The 27462-nt window shown below is 40.2% G+C and overlaps 2 protein-coding genes across 3 annotated transcripts in view; one reads left to right on the forward strand and one right to left on the reverse strand.

The window, feature by feature from the left end:
* Positions 1-319: 319 nt before the first annotated feature.
* On the reverse strand, positions 320-21303 carry BEND6 (BEN domain containing 6). The gene is made up of 10 exons (XM_030448710.1): positions 21145-21303; positions 18092-18250; positions 8265-8493; positions 8013-8158; positions 7431-7529; positions 6927-7104; positions 5292-5509; positions 3684-3876; positions 1728-1866; positions 320-1073 (listed from the first exon to the last, which is right to left on the reverse strand). The coding sequence occupies exons 3-10, from the start codon at positions 8458-8460 to the stop codon at positions 806-808; spliced, it is 1437 nt and encodes a 478-aa protein (XP_030304570.1). The 5' UTR covers positions 8461-8493; positions 18092-18250; positions 21145-21303; the 3' UTR covers positions 320-805.
* A 387-nt stretch (positions 21304-21690) lies between these two features.
* Positions 21691-27462, forward strand: part of DST (dystonin) — a 289353-nt gene continuing 283581 nt past the window's right edge. The window contains exons 1-2 of one of the 2 annotated variants that reach the window (XM_030446905.1): positions 21691-21929; positions 22354-22388. In XM_030446905.1, the coding sequence (XP_030302765.1) occupies positions 21749-21929; positions 22354-22388 (216 nt within the window). In that variant the 5' untranslated portion in view covers positions 21691-21748. The remainder of the gene's footprint in view (positions 21930-22353; positions 22389-27462) is intronic. The other variant, XM_008495643.2, reaches the window with a different exon arrangement.

Here is a 27462-nt window from a genome sequence, read left to right on the forward strand (position 1 = left end):
GCCTGTGAGAGAAGCCATGGCCTCCACAACCAAACAGGCAATGCTGGAGGGCTCTTCCCTGAGCTAGAAGGGAACACGGCTTCTTTCACTGCTTTCCAACATTCAGAGGTTAAAAATGAGCTGCTTCTTTCCTGAAGACATCTTGAGAGATGAAGTTTCATTGCCCTAAAAATGTTTTCTTCTTTTCAAGTAAATGGCATCCTTCAATGTTTTATTTCTTCTTCTCTGTCCATGTGACCCTGTGCTTTCTAATCCTGTGCTGACCACAGCCTTCATTTCACCAGGAAATTTTTCTATTATCTTTTCATACCTCCGTATCTTTTTTTTGTATTAACATGCAATAGCTTTCTCTTAAAAAACTTTGTTCCGTCAGCTGTCAAGTTGAAAGCGAGGGGATTAAGGTTTCTCTTACACATCCTTTTGGTATTACTTTAACTAATGGCTTTTTTCTAACTAAGGGGAACTCTTCTTATATTCTTCAGAGCAAGGTTATATTTTTGAATTACCATAGAATCAGAGAATAATTTGGGTTGGAAGGGACCTCTAAAAGTCATCTAGTCCAACCCCCCAACTGAATTACTGCATAACATGCATATATTTAATAATATCTTAAAGCCAAAGATATTAATATGCCTTCATTGTTTTCTAGGCTGTGGGATTTTCATTTCTTTGAGAAAATGGCTCTTAGGCTTCTATTCTGCTTGCAGTATCTCTGTCCACTGTTGTTAGGCCCATTAAATATAATTTCTTTTTCATTTTATACTACTCCTTAATTTCTGCTTGAGCTGGTATGAAATACCTTCTGTTATTCCTTGTCTGTATTCTTGATATCCTGTTCACAATCCTGGTTGGGAGAGGATGCTGGTGAGCTTCTGGTGCAATGAGACTCCACCTTACAAGAAGTGTGTTTGAAACACTCCTGCTGACCTTGTGTGGTGGGAGGTGAAGGAGTCAGATGGCTGTCACTTTGCTGAATTTGTGCATTAGCAGCTGGTGAATCATCATTCTGCTGGTCTTGTGTGCTGGGAGGCACAGCTGAAGAGATGATGCCCTGAGGAGCAGCTGTTGAACCACTGTTAAGACAATTTATAAGTCAGCTTGAGATATTAAGTTTAAATGTGCAATTAATACTGTTCTTAGTTTATGTCCAGTGGATTTTGTTTATTAGGTAGTTAACTTTTTTTTTTTTTTTTAATGACACATTCTCCTTTTCCATATTTCACCTTAGCCTAATAGATCTGAAATGGTGACTTGTCTGTCTTGGTGGATTTAACTCCAAATTCCTTCTTTTGAAACATAACCATATTCTAGACAAAGGCAGGGAAGGTAGGCAAGGAAGGTAAGAATGCCCATAATAAGCAAGATATTATTTAATAATTCCTCTGCCCCAAGAATTTAGACTCTTCTGGCAGTAGCTAATTCTTTAGATAGTTTAGCTCTTCTACAGTACTTTTATCAGTAGGTACAAAAGACTTGTGATTTTCCTTATCTTTACTTGTGGGTTAATTGAGGCACAACACGTGACATAAAACTGGCTAATCTCTGGAGAGCCTGCAGAGAACAATAAAGTAAATAATACCAAACAAAAAATAGACATATTGATCAAAGTAACTCTGTATGTATGAACTTGTATCTTTATGGTAAGTCTAAGACTGCTTTTAGATTTTGTTACCAAAAGGTAATAGAAGGAATTGCACATTGCAGGCTATATTTTTTTAAAGACTTACCAAAAACTATTCTTCTGGAAAGCACCTGAGTTAAGATCTTTGCTTAAAATTGGCTTCTTGGTGCAATTGTTCAGTTTTTGTCCCATCATTCGCCTAATTAAGGCATCATCTGTGTTTGGAAACAACTGTTTTGTGATTCCTGTAAAATAAAGAGAAGATATGTATGAGGCATCCAAATAAGAGAAACCACAGATATATGATCTAAACCCCACTTATTGCATCTTCAACATTTCCAGCTACTTCAGCCTCAGCTCTAGTTACTTTGCTCTCTTCACTCACCATTTCAGATTATGCACATGCCAGCTCTTGTTTTATTTTGCCTTTCATACTGCTGTGCCTACCCTTGGCAAACTCAAAGGAACTCCAGGCCCACAAGGGCTTCTTGTAGTAAGTGATTTGCTCATCCTCTCTTCCTTTGTGCTGTTCTTGGTCAGAGTCCTATTCTTATCCTCACCAGTCCTCATGCCTCCAAATCTTACAGTTTTTGTTCAATGATTTTCAGTTATAGGTAAGGTCTCCTTCACTAAACATTTTCCTTCTGTTTGGTCTGCCTAATGTTTTTTCACATGCAAAAAACCCAACAAGACTCAACATCAGCAATGCATCTTCTGCTCCCCTCTTCTCCATCATCCTCCCTTTCCTTGTTTTTTTCCCTGTCATTTAATTTTGAAGTTTTATAGTTTTCCTCTTCTTTAAAAATTCTGATTTACTAACTCATTTTCTAAAGTTCTCAAGCTCCAAGGCATCCTTTTTTTTTTTCTTCTTCTCTTGTATAATGTTGATACTTTTCTGTTTGAATACAGGACTGTTTTTATTTCCCTTAACAAACGTCTGACTTCTCTATAGGCTCCCTTCTGTCACTGAGTTCTCCACAGCATGCTGTATTCAATGTCCTGATTATCATCTCTGCTTCCCTGATCAGTTTTGCCTAGACAGTTCCTCAGAATTCACCTTTCAAAAAGTCACTAGTATTTCTTGGAATTGTAACATTATTTAAGTTGAGAAAGACCCTCAAGACCATCGAGTCCAACCCTCTCATCCCATGAAATCTTCTTAATTTTTCTCATACATTGTTCTGACCTCCTCTAAATATATTTTCATCATTATACACACTTTCCTTTTCTCTCTCTTGACTTTGGGCCTTTTTCTCTACCTAGGTTCTTAAGGAAGAGGTTTCTGCCACTGATTGCTTTTGAAACTACTTGCCAGCTTCAACAAAGCTTGATCAAGGGACAGGAACTGGAATTCAGCTGGAAAGGGAACCAAGAGAACTAGGGAAGTCCAAGGGAATGGCAGTCGGCAGGGGATTCTAGTACAGGAATTTAGGCTATATTGTTCTAGTTTTTAGCTACATGTGTGTGAATGGAATAAAAATCGGCCTTCATATGCTCACAAAATACTGTGTTTTTTTTAAAGCTGCTACTTCCATCTGAACTGATTCTCCTTCATAAGCACCAAATGTTTTTTTTCCTTAAACCTCAAGCCTACAACTTTTGTTTGTTCGTCTGAGCACTGTTCCTGTCTTCCATACTTATTGTCTCAGCTTGCCTCCAGCACTCTTTTAAATGTCAGAATTTGTAACATTCACTAATTTCAGAATATAGCAATTATTATTTTAAATCTGATCCAAGCGTGTCCTCTCTTTGCTTTTCCTTATGTGTTAATCATGCTCCAATTTTGACTCTTGTAGATTAACCTTCCAAAGGCTAAAAAAAATGTGTATCACTGGACCGAGTAGCCAGCAAAAACCCCAAAATTCACACAATAGAAATACAACTACTTAGCATTTCACTGCCAGTATCTGTAACAGAAGGGTTAAAAAGCATGTAGCTGAAGAAGGAAATCAGAAACAGCACATCTCCTGAGCAGACCAGCTGTTAAGCATTACAGCCCCTCCCTCAGACAAAGCCCTCTGTCAAATCAGTGACACAATGAATAATGTTAACAAGTCATCACCTATGATTTCCTGAACTTCATTCTGATTCATAGCTGGTTTCGCCGCTTTATCCTTTGAAGAGGAGGACTTTGCACCTGTCAGGCTGTGTGTAGCCATGTATTCATGTGTATAAAGTGCTTGCATCAAATCATTTATAAACTTCTGAGGTTTGCTCTTGTTACAAAGTGCAATTTGCCACTTTTCAATCTTGAACTGGAAGACAAAATTGGTCGCAGGCGTAAATATTGTAGTTTTTTAATAAATATATAGTATTAACTCTGAAATATTTTCTTTTTTAAAAAAACACAATTTCAAAAGTAATCTCTGCAAATTGTATGCTTAAGACAAGCACAAACTACACTTGCATACCCCTCAACACTTGCAGGTTGATTTTTCTTTCAGAAGCAAGTGTGGGGCAGACTAAGGACCTCATTCATCCTAGCAAACACTCCACCAAGTGATCCTTATTACTCACTAGTGGAGGCAGGACATGTTCAGACATATCTAAATCCTTCTGCTTGTGCTCCCTGCAGGCTGGCTGTGGTCCATTTCTGGCATGGATTCCGTACAGCCTCAGGAACATGGCACCATGCCTAAGCTAATATTGCTGCCTGTGAGCAGACATGCCCTAAGAACTGTGACATCTGGTCCTGGGCTGTGAGAGTGACTTCTATGCACACCAGTTGTACAGCCTAACTATCTGAACCCTCCTGATAGGCAATTTTGAACTACTTCTACTAAATAAGGCTAGGTTGCTTATAAAATTAGGACTTTTTATTACTTTGGAGATCTTAGGTCAAATTTTGTGTTTTCAGATATTCAGTCAAAAACCACCATGGTAATTCTTAGTAGATTTCTTTGATTTTCAGGACTACATGACACTGCATATGAATGATTTCCACTGACTGGCATGACCCAGGGTACAAGAATGTTTATGCATATTGTCAGTTCAGAAGCTAGAATTATTCTTTTGGTTAGGTCTTTATCTGTGCCTGAGATTTCTCAGTTATACTGTTATGATTTCACAGAATAGGGGAACATCTTTATCAAATATCTCTCTATCTGTCTATCTATCTATCTGTCTATGTATTTCTATTTCACTGCTGGCCAGTGCCTGGTACAAGAGCAGAAACAGACCATTCTCCACTTACTGCACAGTTTAAACAGATTGCTGATATTTTTCTTAGACTATCTCTGAAACACTATGATTTCCCTTTGGCACTCAAAGCATTGGTTTAGAAGTTATTCCTTCATCTCCCTTTTTTCTTCATTCATCCATCCATCCACATTCTGCCCTTAGCCACAGGTGTGCAAAGCCACAGAAACCAAAGGGAGTTGGAGAGCACATTTAATTCAGCACATTTAAGTTTAGAGTTCTTCATGGAAAGAGCCTTCTGTACAAAAGGAGCTCATAAGTCATATCATCAACTGAATAATGATAAAATTATTTTATCTGCTGGTATATTTTTGCTGGTTATTATTTGTTATTTAATTTAAAAGCCCCTTCTTTATTTAGTTATGGTTATTTAACCATAACATTCTGCTTTTTATATTTGCTATTCTGTAATAGTAAAGCTTGTACTATATAAAGCCTTAAACTTTATGTCTAAAATTGCCTTTTAACTGACCTGTTTTTCAGACTGTTGCTCCTCATCTTCCACATTCAGAGTTATTGGTGAGCTTGAATTACTATGCATAGCTGCATATGAATCTGGTAATGGGTTGTTAGATGCTTTCCAAACAGCATGTGAATGCAGACTGGACGTAGATGATGTCACTCCCCCTTTGAGCAGTGCTTCAGCCATCCCTACCAGTTCCTCAAAATGAGTCACTGCCTGGGGCAACACTGAAAGCAAATGGAAAGTGGTAGGTAAAAGTAATTTGAGATTTCAGACTCTAATTACATGAAGATGCATATTTTTGTAATTAGATGCTTGTTGTACTGAAAAAGTGTTAAAGTTGTCAGCAAAAATGCCTTATGTAGTTTTTTACTATTCTCTTAGAGCTTTTCATGCTATTCTGCTGTCCCCAACCATGAAAATCTGGCCTGTTTTTAGAATAGGATGGATCAGTTCTCTGCAAGACTGACAGGAACCATTAGTTTATACTCACCATAGCATTAATCTGACTATTTCTCTTTTTGCTTTTTGCTAATTCAAAATCTCTACAAATTTGCAAAATTACTGAGAATGGGATGAGTGATGTTATGTCCAATTTTATTTTTTGCTTCAAAAAAGTTAGCTGGATTGCATACTTTTTTCCTCTCTTTTCTTCTATAAAGAATATATTTTCAATGGCTCTTTATCCAAGTAATATATTTATTTTCAAATATAAACTTCTATTGAATCCATTAAGACGAATCAATTCAGCAGAGTTAAAATGATGCAAGGGCTGGAAGAATCATCAAGATACAGAATCAATGAACTATTGAAGACATAAAAATGGTTAAGATGTGAGACAAATGGACCCACATGTGCAAGAAAAGTTGTCAGACTAACAAAATTTTAAAAAATAATATTCAGAAAAGTGGAGATGAATTATTCAAGTAAAGATGAATAACATATGGAACAGTAGGTAAACAAACTGATAAGCACATGCAAAATCATATGACGGTAAAAAGAGGGATAGTAGGTTGTCTAGGGATGCTACTGACATAGCTGGGCAAGAAGCAGCAAATGCTCTTTAAACTTCACTTGCATTTGGAAATCCTGGATTCAGTCTTGGCTGCCCCAGAGTAAGGAATAGGGAGAAGAAGGGCTTCAGAGATGATTCAGAGTGATAGTGGTATAATTTAGAAAAGAATGAAATCGTTCATCTCTGGGAAAACACTGAATTTGTTGTATCTGGAACTAACTCTGATGATCAATAATGAGGCATTACTAAAGTAATTAGAAATTAAGTCATTCCAGAATATAGAAGATTCAGTAGATCTAGAATAACTTACTAAATAAGACTAGTTAAACAGATCACTGGAGCATTTGAGCTTAAGATGATGGTCATACACAGCATACAAAGGTTTTCTTGGAAACAACAAACAGGATTTAGACAGATTTTTCCACTTCTAACTCTGAGTGCATAACCTCCACGTAACACAGTTCTTTCTATGTGCTGCTGGAATTAAATGTTACTATGTATCAGAGACTTTGATGCTCATGGTAGGCCTTGATTGTGTCAGATGCTTTAGCATCCATAATTCCCATCCAAACAGCCTCTTATAAATCAAGGTTTTCATGACCTTTTCATCAAAATACTTCTGGCTTTACCTTGAAGCATCACCAGGGACTGCCTGAGGCGGCAGTTTTCTCTCATGGTGTCTGTCAGTTTCCTCTTGAGACTTTTTATTTTGGCACACAGTTCTACCTTGGATAGTTGAAATAAAGGCTCTTCATCATCACTGCTACTTTCACTGTACAGAAAGTTACTTCCCGAATATGTTTCTCTCTGTAAAACGAAACCAAACCAAACAAAACCCAGAGCAACAACATACAATTAAAGCATTAGAACTCACATGAAAATATCTGGCTAAATCATAATATTCTCCATGTACACAGAACATATTAACAGACTTGGTGCATTTTCATAGTAGCTGTTACTGAACACAGGTATTACCATTCCTATTAAAATTCAAAAATAAAGTCAAGGTACATAACCATTAGGTACTTCTCTCTGTTCTCCATTCATCAATTTTTTGAGATATACTCTCTTGGAACCATTGACTTCACTAAAACAAAAGTCACATGCCCCTCTGATCAAGATGAGATGTTTACCTGTTGGTTAATTAAAGATGTTTCAAGTTGACTTAGGATGTTGGCAGGAGCAGATGCCTGTAATGATTTCTTTCTTTTTACATGCCTCATTATCTTCCCCTGTAAAAAAGAGCTTATTAGTGCCTCTGCAGTCCTATAAAGCCTTTCAGTACAGTATCTCATGGTATTCTGCAAAATTTTATTCACTCTGCACTTTATATTCCTGATTAGTATTTTTTTAAATGTATTTGTAATTTTTTGTTAAGACTTATGCTTTCTTCCCCACATTTTGTCACTGCAGATCTCAGCACAATTCAAAGCTCAGAAAAGCTGTTCCCTTCCCTATGCAGTGATAAAGTTTCTGTCTTATGAGAGAAAATGCAATGGAGCTATAGAGCATCAAAATCTTGAATAACACCCTTCTTTTTAAAGGGTAAAGGACAAAATCTGTTTTTTTGTGCTGTACTACCATGTTAGGATTGTTGGTATTCCTACCTTTACTATATATGTGTTGTATATTATATTGTGAAGAGTCAATTGCTATGGTCTATTTCATTCCATTCTGTGCCTATCAATATCAGGCACCTAAAGACAAAAAGTTACCTGTTCTTTATCCAGGTCACTGTCTTCACTTTCTGAGAATATCATTTCTATCCTTTTCCTCTTGCCCTTTCCAAGGACTTGTATTTTTGTAATTTCATCTGCTTGTAATATCTTCTGCATCATTTCCACCAGCTCTTGGGGGTCATCTGAAGTGATGGAAAAAAAGGCCAGAGCACAGAAAATCAGGTAGCAATACCTTAGAACTAGATTTAAAAAGTTCATATTAGCCAAAAGCTCTGAAACTGCACTCACCACTCATACACACAACTTTCACCAGGTGCTTTTCTGTCTTTCTTTCTCCCACAGGCCAGTTCACTAGCACATGCTCATTTGGTTTCAGAAGCCTTTCAAATTCATTGTCATCACTGGGAAGATCCTGTATCCATGAAGTTTCTCCAATTTGCAGTGAATTATCATTAACAAAATCAAACAGTGTGAATTTTTTCATTTTTAAGTGATTTTCCTGTCACACAGACACTGCCTGAAAAGAGTCATAGGAAAAATAGCTGTTACCATGTCATGCCACAGGAATATTAGAATAATACTTAAAAAATCCCCAAGCAATTCTCCTATTCCTGGATTTTGGTAATTACTTAATATAAAAATATCCTAGATTAGGAGGTGATAACTAGCCAAGCAGTGTGCTATATCTTCCCCGAAAGATGGGAGATGGTCTTTTCAATACATGTACATCAGACAGCTGCCTCCAAACTATGCACAGAGAACATCTTTGATTCACAAGAGCCCTTGCTTCTACATTGCTACCATGTTTGATCTATCCCATCTCCTGTCAAGGATCTCTATTACTACTGCAGTTGCCCCAACAGTTGAGCCTCTGACTAAACAAGTAAAATTCTGATAATTTTCCATAGAAGAAGAGAAGGTACTAACTCTGCATGCTAGCAAATACTAGGGATGTGTGAATGCCAGGGCTGTATTAATCAGCTCAGGGGCAGCAAGACATACAATTGCAGCCACAAAAGCCCAACACAGAACAGCCCAAGACAACTGACTGGATGAGGTATGACACATTCTGGCAGTGGAAAACTTGACATATAAAAGAAATGGCATGCTGAGGACTGAAAGAGCTGGGCTGCCTCATGCAGAATAACAGCAACAAGGAGAATCCAGACTCAAATGTACAGCTAAATCCTTTGCTTGCATAAAAATATTTTTAAAGCAAATGACCATTTCTGGGCTTTTTAAAACGCTGACATTCCACACTGGAAGAGGGGAACAAGTCATACTTTGTGCTACATTTTTCTAATTAAGCTGAGACTTCTAGTATCTAAAGGGTGCCTACAAGAAAGATGGGAAGGGACTTTTTACAAGGGCATGTAGAGACAGGACAAGGAGTAACGGTTTTAGAGATGAAAGAGTGTAGATTTAGCTTAGTTACTAGGAAGAAACTCTTTAGTGTGAAGGTGGTGAGGCACTGAAATGGGTTGCTTGGGAAAGTTGTGGCTGCCCCCTCCCTGGAAGTGTTCAAGACCAGACTGGAGGGAGATTTGAGCAACCTGGTCTAGTGGGAGGTGTTCCTGCCCATGCAGGGGGTTGGAACTAAGTGATCCTTAAGGTCCCCTCCAACCCAACCCATTCTTTGGTTCTATTAAACTCTACTAGAAATGTAACTAGTTCATTTAGGTGCTTCCATTAGGTAAGGTATTTTCTACTTTAAAATTATCAAGTAAGATAAAATCAATAAATAGAAAATCTGATTTTCTCAAGCCTTGGTCTTCTTTCAAGCAAACATAGTTTGGCCTGTCAATTCATAGAGGTGAAGTAATTTTACAGAGCTGCAAGCTCATGAATTCCCAGATGTGACTCTGATTTGTGATTTATTTGGCCTCAATCAGTCAGAAGCAAATCTAGTGCCTTGTGCAGAGGCTGTCAAAAAGGTAACTCAGAGCTAAGAAAAGAAAGCTACATGGAGCTATTATGTCAAAGTGAGAAAATCTTGGCTGCAGTGCTCTAAGCAAGCAATGCCAATTTGTTTGCAGAAGACCAGCTCACTACTATTCACCCTGTCTGTGCTACATCTCAAAAAGACCTGGTTTTTCACAGGGGTGAACTTGTTAATTTGCAAAAGGCAGCTGTGCTCTTGTCAACATGTTTACTGATACAATTAGGCAAGCAGCATAAGACATCATCATCAGAAAGCATATTAAATAATGCTTTTATGCAGGATGTATTGAATGTGAGAGCAGTAGGTTTGTTAAGTACTGCCCTGCTGAAGAAAGGAGACTGTGTTTGCAAGAATTCACATTAATTTTCTGTAAATAGAGTTGGAAAGACTAGGAAACATTCATTCCATGTAAATTCTGGAGAGGAAAGTGCCTGATTGTCTATGCTTAGCAGGAATCCTCATTCTGCCGAGGCCTCATTCTGCCACTGATCCAGGCTGAGTGGATCTTCGCACCACAGAAAGGGACCATTCAACAATTTAAAACATCCTATGCATGCAGCCACATTGACCATCTGTGGCTTTCCTTCTTTTTCAAACTGCTTTTGAGCACACACCACAGTTAACATTTCTCATCTGACATGAAGGTGTAAACTTCTACCCCTGATCAACCCAGGAACAACAAACCCCACCACTGAGTTCTTTGAGTCTCAAACCAAGTACTTTTAGCTTTCCTTTCCTTGGACCCTTGGCAGCTGCAACCCTTCATTACCCTCTTAAAAGTCCACATAAAGTCAGCAGAATTGCAGCAAAGTCAGAACTACCAGGGTGCTAAGATTAACAGCTGACTGACTTATTATTTTTTTTAATGTTTCCCTGTAGTCCCCTAACAGTTTGTATGTTGTCTCCTACTGTATTGAGAAATATTATCAGAGCCATGGAACATGCTGTCAGTCCACACTTATACAAGGCTGGCAAGCCCAAGCCAGCCTGGCATTTCCAGGGACCTGCTGAATACACAGGCTGTTCACAGCATGGAGGTTAAGTGATGATTCCCCAGACCTTTGAGGCTATTCACATATATGCTGTGCTGATTGATCACTTTGGCAGCAAATCCTACAGCTTTGGGAAGGTATTGCTATTGTGTATGTGTTAAACAGCTTAATGAAATCAATGGATGTGGACTTCTGAATGCTTGGAACCCAAAACAGCAGCCTGGTGCCACTGGTAGACTCTGTGAACACATGGCTAGATTTACACCAGGCAAGCACCTGGATCCAGGGAAATCCATCACTCAAACCTAGAGACAATTTCTACCATGGTCATGTCAGGACTTTGAGCAATTTGTCTACATTACCCATGAAGTTCTTTTCAGCTGTCAAAATTCTTTCCTGTGGTGGGAGGATGTACTAGTAAACAGTTAAACTGATTTCACCAAGAGTCTTAACAGCTGCCAAGTTAAAATATAAGCTACAGAGGATGCTGAGCAAAATATGCAATGGATTCCACAGAAAATCATGGAGTTGTGATGGGACTGATCCATTTCTTTATCTCCTTGCAGGAGTCTAAAAGCCTCCCAGCAGCTTTCTGAGAGTTGTGCTCAGTCCTGCAGTTGTGAGACAGCAACGGAGCCTGGCCAGGTAACATCTTTGCTGGGCATCAACTCAACTGCTTGCTATAATAAAATGACAAAACTATTGCATTGCCAAAAGAAAGGAACAGACTGCAATAGTTGATTGTTAGTATTTTTCTCTTACGGACCTATGGCTTCAGCTCCTGCAGGAGACATTAATCAAAGTATGTCCTTTCACAGAATTTATTGTGACAATCCATGGGCCCTGAGGATAATTCTTAACTGTCTGCCAGCATCATCTCTAGCCAGTGATTAAAGGGAGTGGAAAGGTAGAACAAAATGTCCCTAATGAGGAAAAGGAACAGTTAAGTACTTCATTTACTGGAAGAAAAGTCCTGCGGTGTTTTCTCACCCTGTTCTCCCAGTGAAGTCAATGTGAACATTGTCTGTGTCAGGACTGCTTGCACATGCTTCTGTCTAAAATGTTATATTTGCCAAAACAGATCAAAGGCAAAATATTTTGTATCATCAGGAAAAAATACATCTTGGAAAGTGGGATTAATCTTCTCAAACTTCTACAGCCTCAAAAGTGAGAGGTTGTCTAGCCATGTTTGGCTCAGTCACCACAGAAAGAGGTGATTCATCTCACCCTAAGACACATTGAAAGGACAGCAGATGACTTACTGTCTAGGAGAAACTATTTCTCTCTGCTGACTGTTCAGTGACTATACAGGGATAGGTATGTCTCCTTAGAGAAGCTGGCTGGGTCCAACACATCCTATATTAGCATTTTCTATTTTTGAAGCTGTAGGATACATTCCAATAGACCTTCAGCTATAGGGAGCCAAGAAGATGGAATATGAAGTCTGTTGAAACGTATCTGGTTCTCCATTTAAAATCTTTCTTATGCAGTTCTGCAAATCATCAAGTAAGATTTCTGACAATGAGCACTTTGTTCAGTGGTTTAATTGGAAGATACAGAATCATTCACAGACATTACCCTGTGTGCAGCTACTAACCACAGAGGAAGAATTATATGACCTTTGAAAGCCACTTATGTTTTGCAAGTTACTTAATTCTGCTATATGCTCCATTTTGAAACATTAACCACCTATTTGAGAAGTCTAAAAGGCAATTTTATGATTTATCACTGTTCTAAGACACAAATTTGTCTTTACTTTTTCAAAAAGCAGGTAATTTGTAGAAGGTGTAAAATAAGAAAGAAGCCATTTAATTTTAAAGAGGAAACATTAATTGGACTCTTAATTTTTACAAACATGTTAACACCTCACATTCTGCACAGATACTCCAAATTTGTATACAGAATGTTGTTACTATGCAACCCAAAAAGACAGAACAACAACAACAAAAAACAAACAGCAAACCACAAAAGTAATTTAAGACATATATCACCCCTTAACTGACATAGTCTGTTCCATTCAGCCAGAAAGCTGGCAGATGGAATGCTGAGATCATTATTTCCCTTTCCTTTAAGTAAATGCAGTATAGAGTATTACAAATTGAGATTGCAGACCACTCAATCGATCTGATTCTACTGTGGCTTAAAATAAGGCTTTGCCACTGATTTCAGCAAAGCTAGAAACTGTACCAAAACCATGCAATACAGATCCATGATAAAGTACTAACATTTTGTATTGTATAGCTTCTAGGTTCAGCCTTCAATAATTCAAGTTTTCCTTACAAAAAAACCCCCACTTTTACTGAACTAGAAATTAACCTATCTCACGCAAACTATTTATTTCCAATCCAGCATAATGAGTGACAGTCACAGATTTCATTTGTGTTACTTTGACTATGTTCTTTTATGTTGAACTTGTCAAGACATTAAATACAATGTTGGTGTAAAACACCTGTGCTACAATGAAGTCTCAACATTCCCATTTCTCTGTAGCAAATTTCTGATGGAAAACATGACCATATTTAAATACTTTACATACCCTGTTGTGGGTTCTAATCTTATTCCCCTGAAACCACTGTAAAAATGACCAATGGCCTGCAGTGGAATTAGGCAGTTAGAAAAATGCAGATGTGTTGTTACCACTGAAAAGATTTACAGTGATATCTTAGTCATTTTATGGGGAAATATGACTTAAATGCACAAATCTGCTGCTCTCAGCTGAGAAATACAGAGTACAGATTTTCCAGAAGCATCAGTATCACTGTGTTCCAAATTCAGCTGAGAATCTGGGGGAGCATCTAACTGAACATTACTACAACTTTCAAGACTATAAATGCACAGAAACGATCCCGTTTATCTTGCACAGGAAGGATAAAACATGATTTTCTTTACTGATATCTAACAGCTCAATTCTTAATTGTAGATTGCTATCCTGGTGTGACTTAGCTATGAAATATTCCAAGACACTTTCCTAAGTCATGATAGTCATAATAAAGCAAATTCTTCTGGCCTTAAACAGATTGTCTTGTTGTCTTTAAAGCCTTGGTAGTATTTAAAATCCACAGGATTATACACAGAATTTGGCCCATACTTTGTTCCACACACTGAAGTCAATTAGAGCAGCCAAATGAATGCACGAAGCCAGTATAATTTTCCTCAGCTTTGAGGACTCCAACAGCTGTTAAAGTCAAGACCCTGCAGAACACAATTGAGTGATTTACCTGATTTCAAATGCTCTAGGGCTCAATTCAGTTGCATAAAAATGAACATAGAACCTTAAATACCATAAACTTTGTCTTCTGATGGGCATGTGTCTCATAGAGGCTCTACACCCTCTTAAGGGCTCATGAAAGTGGCTACTAACACCAGGCACCTCAAAAAGTGTCTAGATTTAAACATACAAATTTAGGGAATTGAATTGTTCTCTGGGCCCCAATGATTGGACTGAGTTTAAATAGGTGCTTATGTACCTCATATATCTATAAACTACATACATTTTTAATCTGAATTTTAACCCCACAGTCAATGAAAGATCCCCATAAAGACGACAAGATGCCAAATAACAAGATGCAGGAAGTTATCTTAATTCTGCATCACAGATTAATATCTCTATAAAATAGCTATTTCACAGCTGACAGATGGAAAACTAATACTCACTTGGATTTGCTTATTTGCAAATGCCATGCTTAACAAAATGTATTAAAATACAGACCAGTAAAAATTAGTGTATGTATTGAACTGAATGAGATATCTAAGCTACAGAAATATGCAGAGTCACATGCAAGCTCTTTCCATGCAGTTTAATATATCCTTACTCTTAGAGCACTAAGTAGCCTGGGAGGTGAAACAATTCAGCATGGAGTGGAGTCCAGCACTTGGCCATACTCATTCTGATCTGGGTTGAATAATTCAACACCACGCATCTTAACAGCTCCTAAATTATAAAGGTTAAAAAACAGTGATGTAGTCACTTATTTTATCTAAAGTCGTTTATAGGAAGGCAACATCATTAGGGATGCAAATCTGTGCTGAGGTACAAGAACAGTGCACTTGTTCTGTAACATCCCAAGCAATCACATACCCTCTTCTTAAAAGGCTGAAAAAATATCAGACATACTTTCCATACACAACTAAGGTACTTTCATATTGGACTTCTTATAACAAACTCACTGATCACCTGGTGTGAGATTTATAGAAGGAGGCATCTTACTCTTTCTATAAGGTGGTATACAGTATTCTCTATCTTTTGCCAAGCTGTGCTGCCCCAAAGCACTACTATCAGTGATTTTCTTCCTTCTCCTCTAAAGAACACACAAGAGAAACACCAGCTAGGAAATTCCAGCTTTGAGGTATGGCCAGTATTTAATAACCTAGTGCCATCTTAACTCTTTCTTCTCATGTCTCTTATTGGCTGTCATAGGTGAATGATGACAGATTAGAAGCCATGCCTGGTTAGTACTCAAAGTGCTTGCTTTTCCACTGCATGTCTCTTCCTCAATCCCTCTGGTTTTGTGAAGTGCACTTGATGATGCCCAGTTACCAAAAAAAAATCTGCATTATATAAAGTTCATGAGCAAGAACAAGAGACATAAACATTGTCTTCCTACTCCAGGGAATATTAGTGCAGCTAGAAGTAGCTCTGCACTTAGGAAAACAGACAGAACGGCATCTTACCCGCAAGGATAACAACCTCAACCCTTGTTAGAGCTGGTTTTCTCCCTCTTGTAAAATTAAATGTCTTTTTAGTGTGTGTAGCTCAATGTAAATTTGTAAATAAATAAAAGATCTAAAAGAACAGTATTGTATATTGGTCTGAAACAATCCTTAAGCAACTTCCCATTATATACATAAAAGAGTAATGAAGTGCAATTCTCTCTGGGATGCAAGGACACATTCAAATTGACAACTGCTACATTAAACACTGCCAAAAATTAATACAGAGCAAATTTCAACCAAGGACAAAGGGGCATATCACTGCTGTAATAATAATGATGAAAAAAAAAAAAGCAAGCTGTAGGAGCTTTAGCAGCATGTTTCAATCTAGGTTCAAGATCAGCCTCTCTTTCTGCAAAGTCAATTTATGCCCACAGAACTCCTGCCAGCATTTTTCCAGCAGCACTAAGCTGGGAGTGCACAAGTGCATGGCTCATGCTCCATTTGATTTACATTCAGGCTAATAAACAGAGGGAATCAAATCATGCAAGCTGTGAGAGTTGATGAACCTGCAAAATAAGGACAATCACCCCTACATAATATAAAGCAGGCAGAACTTGGTTTTATGTGGTCACTTCAGACACCTGCAGGTGGTAAAGTTTTCCAATCATGAAGGGGTCTAGTCAGGAACACTGGAGTCACAGTTTGGTCTTGGATAATTCAAACAAGCATTACAGTTCAGCTTCTCTTTTCAAAGAATCTGAAATAATATACCTTTTTTTTCCTAATTTCAAGCATATTGTGAGAATTAACTAATGCTGGAGTGCTTTCTAAACATGCAGAGTGCTATATGGAGCGAAGAACTGAACAAGTTTTGCAGAACAAAGGTTTGCAATAACCTTGCTGAATTTAGAATACATAATTTTATGTAACAGGTTTGTAGGGGTTTTTTGAAATGTGATATCTGTATCAAGCTGGAAATTGTTATTCTTTCAGCTGAAGAACGTAGTTCATAAGGTCTAATCATCTACCAGAAATCTGCACAAGCATCCTCACGTACATCACATTGAAACTGCTAAAAGCACACTTAGGACAGCATGTAACCCACGAAGTAGAATATTGAGGGGGAAAGTAAATTATTTAATTGGATGAATTTGATAATACTCATACTATGGTATTTTCTATATTTACTTTGCTTTCTTCTTTGGGTTTTACTATGTTTACTTTGGGTCCTCTTTGATCAGAAAAAAACCCAAATATTTTGTTAAGAAGTATTAGATGATTAGAGAGCCCTTCCAACCAGTTAAGCAGTCATTTAAGCAGAATATTTTACTGAATTGTAATTAATTAGTAGAAACAGAGTCCTTAAAGCATACCAACATACCAGTGAAAGGACATGATCTTACCATTTCACTTAAGTCAGCAACACTTGAGAAATCATATAATGTATCATCTCCTGTTCTTATGTCCACATCATCAGATCTAGCATGTGACTTTTTGCTGTTGGCTCACTGATACAGGGAGTCTTACAATTGCAAAACGAGGCCCACTCACAAAGCCTGAATCCATAGAAGCAGAGAAGTGCCTTTGCAGAGTTGTGGTGTCCTTGAATCCAACAGCTCGCATTGGGAGAGGTCAGCAGATCTGCCTTCTCCACTTCTCTTCTTTTTGTATTTTTTTCTTTCAGCCTAACCTATGGTACTCAAACAGGATTTTAGATTTTGTTTAAAAAGAGTTTCTGAACCTCATGTAAATTATAAAGGAATATGCTTTAGTCCATATACTGTACTGCAGTTCTGCATACAGGACAAGATAAAGGGGGAAAAGTATCTCAGTTTTCAGCTCAGCTGGGCAGGATGGATAAGTCAGAATAAGTTATCATGAGAGACTGGCTAAATTATATTTTATATCAATGCTGCCTTGTCTCCCTTCAGGAAGGCTCTTGATGCTACAACACATACCTTGCTCAACTCTTCCATTAAGCTACAGAACTTTGACATAATTTCCATGCTGTTCTCCTCCCTCAATTAACTTAATAAAATAGGTAAACAACTGCATTCAAGAGTAACTGCAACCCGAGAAACAGGAGAGAACTCCTGTCCATTTCCACTGCAAACATTTGCTGGTAGCCTCTTTTCTGCAGTTTCTGAATCAGAACTTGCCTTTTTCATTCCTCTGCCCAAGTACTTATCACCACCTCCTCCCTCAGCATTGCTCAAGTAAAAGGCTGTTCCCGAGCCTTCTGCCAAAAACTTCAGCTATGTGTGTGACTTTGTTACTGTAATCCCCAACAAAATAAGCATCTGCAGGATGTTACTTCCTAAATTCTCTCATCTCCACAAAAGTGTGACAGTATTATCTACACTCTGAAATGGCAGCAGTAGCCCTTATTTATTTCAGGATCGAAGGCTGCCTTCTCAGCTTATAAAACCTTTTTGGACTTGCTTCTGCCTCTCAACAACTTAGATTTCTTTTCTGACCTATCCTGCCATTCCACACTGTTGCCACAGTCAGTCTCAAGACTTTGTTACCTTCTTTTACTTCCTCTTCTCTGAAATAGCTTCACCTCCAGGATTCTCCTTCTGAGGTCAATTTTCAGCTGAGAGTTTTTTTTAACCTTCTCTCTTCATTCCTTTTCTCTTCTCTCTTTATCATCCTTATAATTTATGAAGATTTCCCTGAAAAAGAATCTGTAAAGAAGCTTAGATTAAAAATACTATATATACAAAACTTATTTTAACTTGTATCTTTTTTTCGGTTGGTTGGTTTTTGGTTTTGTTTGTTTGTTGGGTGTTTTTTTGGTTTTTTTGCAGGACACCTACTCACAAATAGTTTGCTTACTGTTATGTGAAACAAATTCAGCAACTTAAACTTTATTCACAGTGGAAGTAATATTTAAAATGTACTACCAACCTCTGCAATACTTATCAAATGCAAGATTAGTAATGAATATAAAGAAAGCCATAGCAGCAGTTTGGAATACATGTGAGACAGTTGACTCAGAAGCCCAGAATCATAGAATCATAGAATTGGCTGGGTTGGAAGGGACCTCAGAGATCATCGAGTCCAACCCTTGATCTGCTACTGCTGCAGTTACCAGACCATGGCACTGAGTGCCACATCCAGTCTCTTTTTAAATATCTCCAGGGATGGAGAATCCCCTATTTCCCTGGGCAGCCCATTCCAATGCCGGATCACCCTCTTGGTAAAGAAATTCTTTCTAATGTCCAACCTAAACTTCCCCTGGCACAACTTAAGATCATGCCCTCTTCTCTTGCTGAGAGTTGCCTGGGAAAAGAGACCAACCCCCACCTGGCTACAACCTCCTTTCAGGGAGTTGTAGAGAGCAATGAGGTCCCCCCTGAGCCTCCTCTTCTCCAGGCTGAACAGCTCCAGCTCCCTCAGCCTCTCCTCATAGGATCTGTGCTCGAGTCCCTTCACCAGCCTGGTTGCCCTCCTTTGGACCCGCTCCAGGACCTCAATATTCTTCCTAAACCGAGGGGCCCAGAACTGGACACAGCACTCAAGGTGTGGCCTCTCCAGCGCTGAGTACAGGGGCAGAATCACTTCCCTGGACCTGCTGGCCACGCTGTTCCTGATACAGGCCGGAGCAGTAGCTCTCTGAAAAATCATGCATCTCAGCATTTCTTGTAGTAAACCGTATTCTTTTGCATTTGAAAAAAAAAATTAAGCCATTGTCATGAGATTTATTACATTCTTTTGGCAAAAACATTATCCTCAAGACACCGGTGAAATCTAAGTCTTAGAAGGAAAAGGCTGTAAACCCTAAACTAACAAGCTAAGAGACAGAGAATTGCCTGCCCAATGTTTTCTATGCAGAGCTACCCGAGACAATGCAAAAATCACTGCTCCCGCTCAGCTCCCTGCAATTCACCGCGGAGTCACCGCTGTGCTACATTTCCTCCACCCTCCCCTCCTGAAGCAATATATCAGTGCAGAGCACGAGGTGTCGAAAAGTTTCCCGCTCCGGCCATGTACTGCCCTGAGGCACTGCAGCAGGGCAGCGTGGTGCCAGGAGGGATCACACCGATTTGCTTCATCTTACAGTGAGGTAACATGAACCGTTTGAAAAATTTCCAGGTATTCTGCATTAAAACCATTTTACTGCAGTGTACTGCGGTAGTAGGAAAGATTTCAATATTGCACCACGTGATGCCACACAACCTGAAGTGTTTGTCAGTTCCCAGGCAGGGAGGGAAAGCTTTACATTAAAGCCCGCAATGTAGCAACTTTGCCCTTTACAAAGTAACACGACCAGCGCCTAACTATGGTGTATGTTAAGGACTGATACAAAATTCCCAGAATAAAAAAAAAATTACAGCCGTAAAAGCCAACATATCTTTTTCTTCCTTTACTTAGCTCCCCCAATTCAGTACCAAGAGAATCTTTTAATGAAAATGGATTTCCCTAGCAGTAACAATAAAGCATTACGATGTTATTAGTTCAGCGATGAATGAACTTTAGTATCATAATTTTTCCTGTGCTCACCTAAGCTACCACTGATATGTTTCCTTCTTTGCCCTTCCAGCTTGCATAGTTTGTAGTTTAATTTATATTTGCAAGTTTTTCTCTGTAGTCTTACGGCAGTCATATAAAGCAGCAACATTTCAATGTCATTCCAGTATTTTCACAGGGATTTTCATTATTTATATAAAGTTTCAGAAACGTTCCTCAGAATTATGCACTCACATCAAAGACGCGTGAAAACTGCATGAATTTTGCCTCGAATTAACTTAACTTTCCCCCAGCAAACATAGTATTACAAAACAGTACCTAGACATATTTTCAGCAACTGATTCTGTGTGCGTGTGATTAGTAGTTCTAGGGAGTTTGGAACCGCATTTCCAAAGACCTCTGAAACAGCCTTTGGAAGTAGGGAGCATCACCAGAGTAACAGCTACCGATGCAGGAGCAGTGACAGAGGTGAACTCTTGTCCTTAAGCAACCTGCACACGCCAGGATTTCTGTGGGATGTGCGGCGCAGCAGCTGCGGGCAGGCGGTGAAGGAGAGGCAGGGGAGATGGCATTTGCTGCAGGGCGCTGCAGCTTCCTGCAGTCAGGGGGTGCATTGCCCGGCACCCGCTTTCGCTGCAGCCAGCCCTGCACCAGCCAACTTCTCCGTGGCTTTCGTGTAGGAAGCGTCTTGGCGAGAGTGCAAACGACACCGGGCCCGGTGTATCATTACCGCGTAACTCAGATGAAAGCCGGTGCCGACTCCCCCGGAGGCAGCTGCTGCCTCAATCCCAGCATCGGAAGCACGGCTCAGCACGACACGAGGACCCTTATCACCTTGTCAGCACGTATCTCAATAACACTTCCCAATCCCTTCCCCCTGTGACAGCTTCGCCACGAAACCAGCTGCTGGCAGAGCCCCCGAACCGGGGTCGGCCTGCCGGGGAAGCCGCCCCAGACCTCACTTCCCCACCGCCCCAGCCGATCGCCACCGCTACCCCGCGCTTCACCGACCTCCGCCCTCCTCGGCGGCGGGGGCAGCCCCTCTCCCCACCAGGGTCCCCGGCCCTCCCAGGGAAGCCGCTCCCCCTGCCCCTTCACCCCCCAGTACCTCGCAGCAGCCATTTTCCGCCTCCCTCCGCAGCGGCTCCAGCGTGTGATGTCACCGGCCGCCCCGGCCGAGTCGCGGCAGCGGGCTCCGCCGTGCTCCTTCCTCCCTCCTGGAGCCTCGGATCCCCGTTCCCTCACCCTCACCCTCCTCCTCCTCCTCCTCCTCCTCCTCCTCCTCCTCCTGCCGCCCCGCCCCTCCGCTCCCTGCCCGCTCCGGCTGCCATGCAGGGCCCGCCCCTCCCCGCCCCGCCTCTCCCCTCCCGGCCGGTGCCCGCGGGCCCTCAGCCCGCCGCGCGCCCGGGTCCCGGCTGCGGCGCGGGCGCAGAGGGGGGAAGCCCCGCAGTAACCGCCACCACGGCGGCCGCCGCCGCTGCTGAGTCACGGCCTGAATTTCATCCCGCTGCTCCTCCTCCTCCTCCTCCGCCTCTTCCTCCTCCCCCGCGCCGCCGCCTCCTCCTCCTGCCCGGCTGCCGGCTCCAGCAGCGCGGTGCCGGCGGAGATGCCCGCCCCGCTGCCGGGGGGAGAGGCTGCCCGGCGCTGCCCGCCCCCCCTGCGCCGCTCGCCGCAGACCCGCGCACGCACAGGGGCAGCCGGGCGCTTGAGCCATGATCGCCGCCGCTTTCCTGGTCCTGCTGAGACCCTACAGCATCCAGTGCGCCCTCTTCTTGCTCCTGCTGCTGCTGGGGACCATCGCCACGATTTTATTCTTCTGCTGCTGGCACCGCAGGCTCCAGAAGGGGAGGCATCCCATCAAATCCGTCTTTTCAGGTCGCTCAAGGAGCCGAGGTAAGAGATGCCGCTCGTCCCCGAGTGCGGAGGGGGGTGCTCCCGGCCCATCCCGCGGTTTCTGCCGGCGTAGGGCCGCTCTGGAGCCGGGCAAAGGCTTTAAAGAAAATTCAAGCCGAGCCTAGGACTGCGGCAGCCTTGTCTCCACCCATCCCTTGGCCAAACCTCGGCCCGCGGGAGGGAAGCGAGGGGCTGGGGAAACCCTCCAGCCCTTCCCGGCCTCTCAAGTGCAGCAGAACTTTATGCTCAACTTCTTCCCGATTAATTAAATATAAATGCCGGGCGGAGCTGCCGGCTGCGGCGGGAGAGCTTGAGCCGTCCATGGATGTGGGCTGAAGGGCGAGCGATTAGATAAACCGCTAGCCGGAGAGAAATGTGAGGTGGAGCTGGATGCAGCCTGTGTGTCTTTCTGCTTCTCTTCCAGATGCTGTCATGAGAACTCATCACTTTCGCTCTGAGGTAATTTATTTAGCACGCAATTTCAAGGTCAGAAGTTGTTCTATTTACCTGAGTACATATTGTCGTGGTCTTTTGTTAATGAAATCATGTAGCAAACTTTTAATTTTGCATGAAAGACACGATGTCTTCTTTCATTTTTTTTTCCTACACAAAACATCATCTCTTCATTTATATTATCTTAACGGGCTGAAATGTGCCATTTCCAACGCAATTGGTTACTTAAAGAAAAGCTGTCCTTGCAGTACGTGCCAGACCTCTTGTCCAAAAAGCAACCCTGAGCCCAGTTATTGACTGCACCCTAAATATGTGCAGAGCTGATAGGCTGTGAGACTGCAGAGCTTCCCCTGGCTTGCTCTGCTGCCAGTCCTCACCTGTGCCTGGCTCCTTGTCAGGGAAGTTGCCTGCTTGGCATGGACACTGCCGCGGGAGATCCCAGAAGGATCCAGACTACAAGCCTGCTTGGTGGGTGGCTTATGTCAGGACTCTGTATTCATAGGTCAGGGGAATCAAAAGTCATACAGCGCTGAAGGATAACACAAAACCCAATGAATTCCTAGGATTCTGAATAAGGAGTATAATTGCTGGGAAAATATGGGAAATAATATTTGGTTTAGCATCCACTTTATTTCCATGCTGGCCTATAGAGCTCCTGTCTAGGTAGTTCTCTTGCCTGGTTTCCTGATAGTGACTTAAAGCATATCTTCATGCCATTGCCTGCTAATCTGGAAGCTTTGAGAGAGAGTTATGCACTCAGTCAATCTTTTACTTTAAATTATTTTCATTTTTCCTTACCTGGTTGTGGGTGAAGAAAGTATCCAATTATGAGTTATGTTTTCAAAAGTGTGCATGGAATATACTTTCGCAATGTGGTCCATGTGGCAATTAGTTTTAAACTCCCCTAACTATTTGAAATTTGTATGCACTGTCACAGAAGATGACATAGGGAGTGTCCGATCTTTAAACCATGAACAGTCTGGTTGTGTTCACTGAACAGTGCTGCAGTAAAGTGAACAAACTCATTCCTTCAGCAGTAAAAAGATTTTTTCATTATTTAATTGTTCCAATATGAAATACTTGGTTTCTATGCAAAATTCTCTCCCTCTTGAGCCTGGATAAAGATGAAGTTTAATGTGTTACACCTTTCTAAAATACATGTCATCCTGCATGGTGACTCTTAAAAAGGGAAGTTTGAAAACTGACTAATTTATTTCTATTAGTACAGCATGTGGTTATTTGCATATTACTCAGCTTAGAAGTAAACACATTTAAAATATTTGCAAGAAGTTTCTATTTACTGAAATGTGACATAATAAACCAATAAGAACTGTTATATTCTTTTACAATTTTCTACATTTTGTTTAGACACAATAACACCACAGCTAATGGTTTAAACTGCCCTTTTAAGTAAGTGGTGGAGCTGTTTTCCCCTTCATTATCTGATGATAGACTTTCGATTCTTAAGAGAAAACGATGACTCATTCAACATTGATACATTTTCATTTCCCCCTAAATTTTCATTTCTCCTTTTTTTTTTTTTCCAAGTAAAACCTTATTAATAAGCAATCTAATTCAGTTGATTTAAAAAATACAGTCATACTCCCATGAAAATATTTGCAGCATTATCTGAAAGAGAATTTGAAATTCATGTTCTGTATCAGTGCATATGATGCACTTCCAAGTCCAATGAGGAGCTGATAGAAGCAAAGCATGATGCACACAAAAAAAATGGGCTTTACAGAATTTGTTCCCCTCCTGAAACAACATCTCATCTCCAAGTTGTACAACTTCTATAACTCTGGGCCTGTGTGCTAACTTCTCCTATCCTTAGCTGTTTGTCAGGTGCAGCTATAAATGGTGTTTTTAATGATGAGAAAAGGTAATGAATAATTGGTTGATAGTAAACAGCAGTGGGCTGGCATTCATCTCTTGAGAGCTGGGTTCAAATCTGACTTGCATCACATGTGGAGATGCAGGTGGTCTAGTGGCAGTGCACAGAGAATGATAATTGCCCTATCTACAGAACGGTTGGCAATTCCTGCATGATTGGCTGCCTGCCAGGAAAGCCTTATATTTGGAAAAGTAGATGTGTAGCAAATTTATGTTGAGGTTCTTCGCCAGAGCCACAGCTCTCATGGTACATGCTTACATTGTCTCTTTCTATATTCAGTGAGAACTATTTCATCCCTTTCCTTTAGTACTGAACCCCATGTTAAAAAAATAAGACACCAGGCTATAGGAGAGTAAATACTAAATTTGAAAAATGCATTTATCGTCCTTATCAGCTCTTCTGTTTTGGATTTTATATGATGAATTGAATCCAGTTTGTCTGGATTTGTGTGTCCTGATTTTGAGTATCTCTGCAAAACACCCCTCATTATTATACTGCAAAAATCTATGCAGATATTACTCATTATAGAATCAACATAAAGGTTTGACCCCTTGCCTCAAAAGGAGGTAAATTTGCATGAATCATTATGAATATAAAGTAGGTTGAAGTCTGTCTTTGTTAGAGGTGCTTCATAAGAGAAAAATTAACCAACAAGAAGATGTGAGAGTTTTCTGAGATAACCCAGTGGTGTCTCTACCTCCCCGCTAATGTTAATTTACTGCCATCTGATGTTTGTCAGGTTTATTTTTTTAAGATATTTTTTATTGCAGTACTTTAAGTTCATTATGACTGTAACTGCTGTTACAATTCCCTTCACCCTCCAGGTACTATAGATACTCCATGCAGTCACACAGCAATCACACCCAGAATAGTTAATGTTTCTAATCTGAGGGAGACCTAGATATGCCATGGCTGTACAAAGAAAATAAGTAAATTTCCAACAGAAATATTCATTGCTTACACGACAAATCAGACTTTGATGTAGCTATTTGCACCATTCTTTCTTTATTTTGAGAATCTGTTGCAGAATGAAATGTCTGCACTCAACCAAATCCACACCAAAGTAACGATATAACTCAGTGAGAGTTTTGACAAAATAGGGACCTTTTAGTTTTAAAAAATTATTATGTTCCTTATATATTAAAAAAAATGAATGCAATCAATTCTCTGATACGATTCTTCTTGTGCTATCTGTACCTGAAGTTAGAGAAAATTCATATATTTCATGAAGAAATCAGAGTACTTTGGGGGGGCCTTGTCTTGATACATTTAAATGTTTAGGAGCCTATACTTTACAATTTAAAGGCATTGCTTAATGTGTTTGTGTTGCTGCATCTTGTGATTTAAATTCATTTCTGAATTAGTTTTCTTTGTTGTCTAAACCTCTGGAGTCATGGGATTATGTGACATTTTTCACCTTTCAATTAAAAGGGCAGTAAGCACAGTTGGACTTCATGAAGTTAAAAGTCTTTTCCAATCTAAATGATTCTATGATTCTAGCCATTAGGCTGGAAGGAATTCATCTAAATGGTACGGTTATTAAAATCTCATGATTTGTGTAAAGGATTGTTGAAAAAGAAGGTTCTCATTCAGGGTTTTAAAGTGGTGTTTTTTAATGAGATTGTGAAGGGATTGTGGTGTTAATTGCTAAACCAGTAGTGGTTGGATTTCATATTATTGTAGGGAAAAACAAATCACAAGATTTATAGATCTTCTGCCTGAATTTTTTCTCTGAGCCTTACACTTTTCTCTTACCTTACCTTTTAAATTAGAAATAGTATGATCTTAGGAACTGAAGGTAACAGTGTCAGTGGATAGTCAGAAACAATATGGTATGTTTTTTATTTAGTTTAGCTTTGACTAATATATATAACTATATAAACTAATATATAATTTGGGGCCAGTTTCCTCAGCTTCCACTGAGACCTACAGGTATAAACCTACTGGAAAGCAAATCCATGTTTGACAGTCCACTGCATATTCTGACTTCACATAAGCCGGGTGCCTGTCTGGTGGGACTACACACACCAGTAAGGCAAACAGGAGTTGACACTTCATGAAAAGACTCTTTGGGAGGGCTGGCAGCATATATCAACCACTGCTGTAGCAAAGGAATAATATTTGGTCATTTGAGTTTTGCAGAGCCTGCATTTTCTTCTTAGTATACTGAACAGTCACTAGCAGGTTATATATATATTCAGTCTGTTGTTGTGACAAGACTGGTAGTGAAATAGGTCAGCCAAGACTGATGATCATTTTTAAGAGCAATTAATTTTGCTAAATCATCTGTTATGGTGCACTGGATGCAAACCTATAGTACAACAATCTCTGGTAAATGTATATATTGACTTTGCCAACAACTGATGCCCAGAAAAAGAACTCAAAAGTTTGTCCCTAAGCATATCTTTGCCATAATTGTCCCCCCTTCTGAGGATGATTGTGAGACAAGTGCCTAAAAATACAGTTCTAGATATCTTACAAAACAATACAGAATAGTCTTTGAAGAGCTGTACCATAATTCATCCTGAGCACTGCAGAGTTATTTATAAACTTCTCCAGATATGTTCAGCTCTAGTGAAAAGAGAAATGAGCAGACCCTCCAAGCTGAATTTGAGTCTTCTGTTTGATTGGAGGGAATGCATTCAAGGAGCAACAGAAATGTACAGGACTAACACATTCATTCAGCTATTCAAAGGATGTCTCTCTGTCTTCGCAGAGCTGCATCAGCCTGTAAACATTTTACTTTGTGTTTGTCATGCACTCCCCCTAGGATGTTAAAAACTGTTTTTTCCATTAGCCATTCAAGAGTTAAGAAACAAGTTCAAGGGAAAATAAATCAGGGATAAAAATAAACTGTTTTCTCTGATGTATGAAAGCACTTATGTGCAGGAATGAATGGAGAGCTATAAATACAGGTTACGCTGTATAAGGACAAATCCTTCTATCCATTTTTTATAACATGTCAAATAATGTGTCCCAGAGTATGTTACACTGAGCTGTAACATGGCAGACTAGGTACCACTGAGATTCTGCTCCCTATATGTCACCTGGCCATCACTGTCAGCTTGATTCACTGCATTGCTGCCTATAGATAGCCCAGCAAGCATTGCTCTGTGCTGAGAAACAGCTTTTTTGGCAATTGTTCCAAAAAGTATTTGGCAATTCCCTGATTACTGCAGCAAGACC

This window comes from Calypte anna, chromosome 3 (genome assembly GCF_003957555.1).
Source record: "Calypte anna isolate BGI_N300 chromosome 3, bCalAnn1_v1.p, whole genome shotgun sequence".
In the NCBI taxonomy this organism is placed as follows: Eukaryota; Metazoa; Chordata; class Aves; order Apodiformes; family Trochilidae; genus Calypte; species Calypte anna.

Coding starts and splice junctions, on each gene's coding strand:
- BEND6 (XM_030448710.1), bottom strand. CDS start 8,460: ATGAAAAAATTCACACTGTTTGATTTTGTTAATGATAATTCACTGCAA. Junction 8,159..8,264: donor GAAAGTTGTGTGTATGAGTG/GTGAGTGCAGTT, acceptor CCATCACTTCAG/ATGACCCCCAAGAGCTGGTG. Junction 5,510..6,926: donor GTCCCTGGTGATGCTTCAAG/GTAAAGCCAGAA, acceptor ATTTGCTTTCAG/TGTTGCCCCAGGCAGTGACT.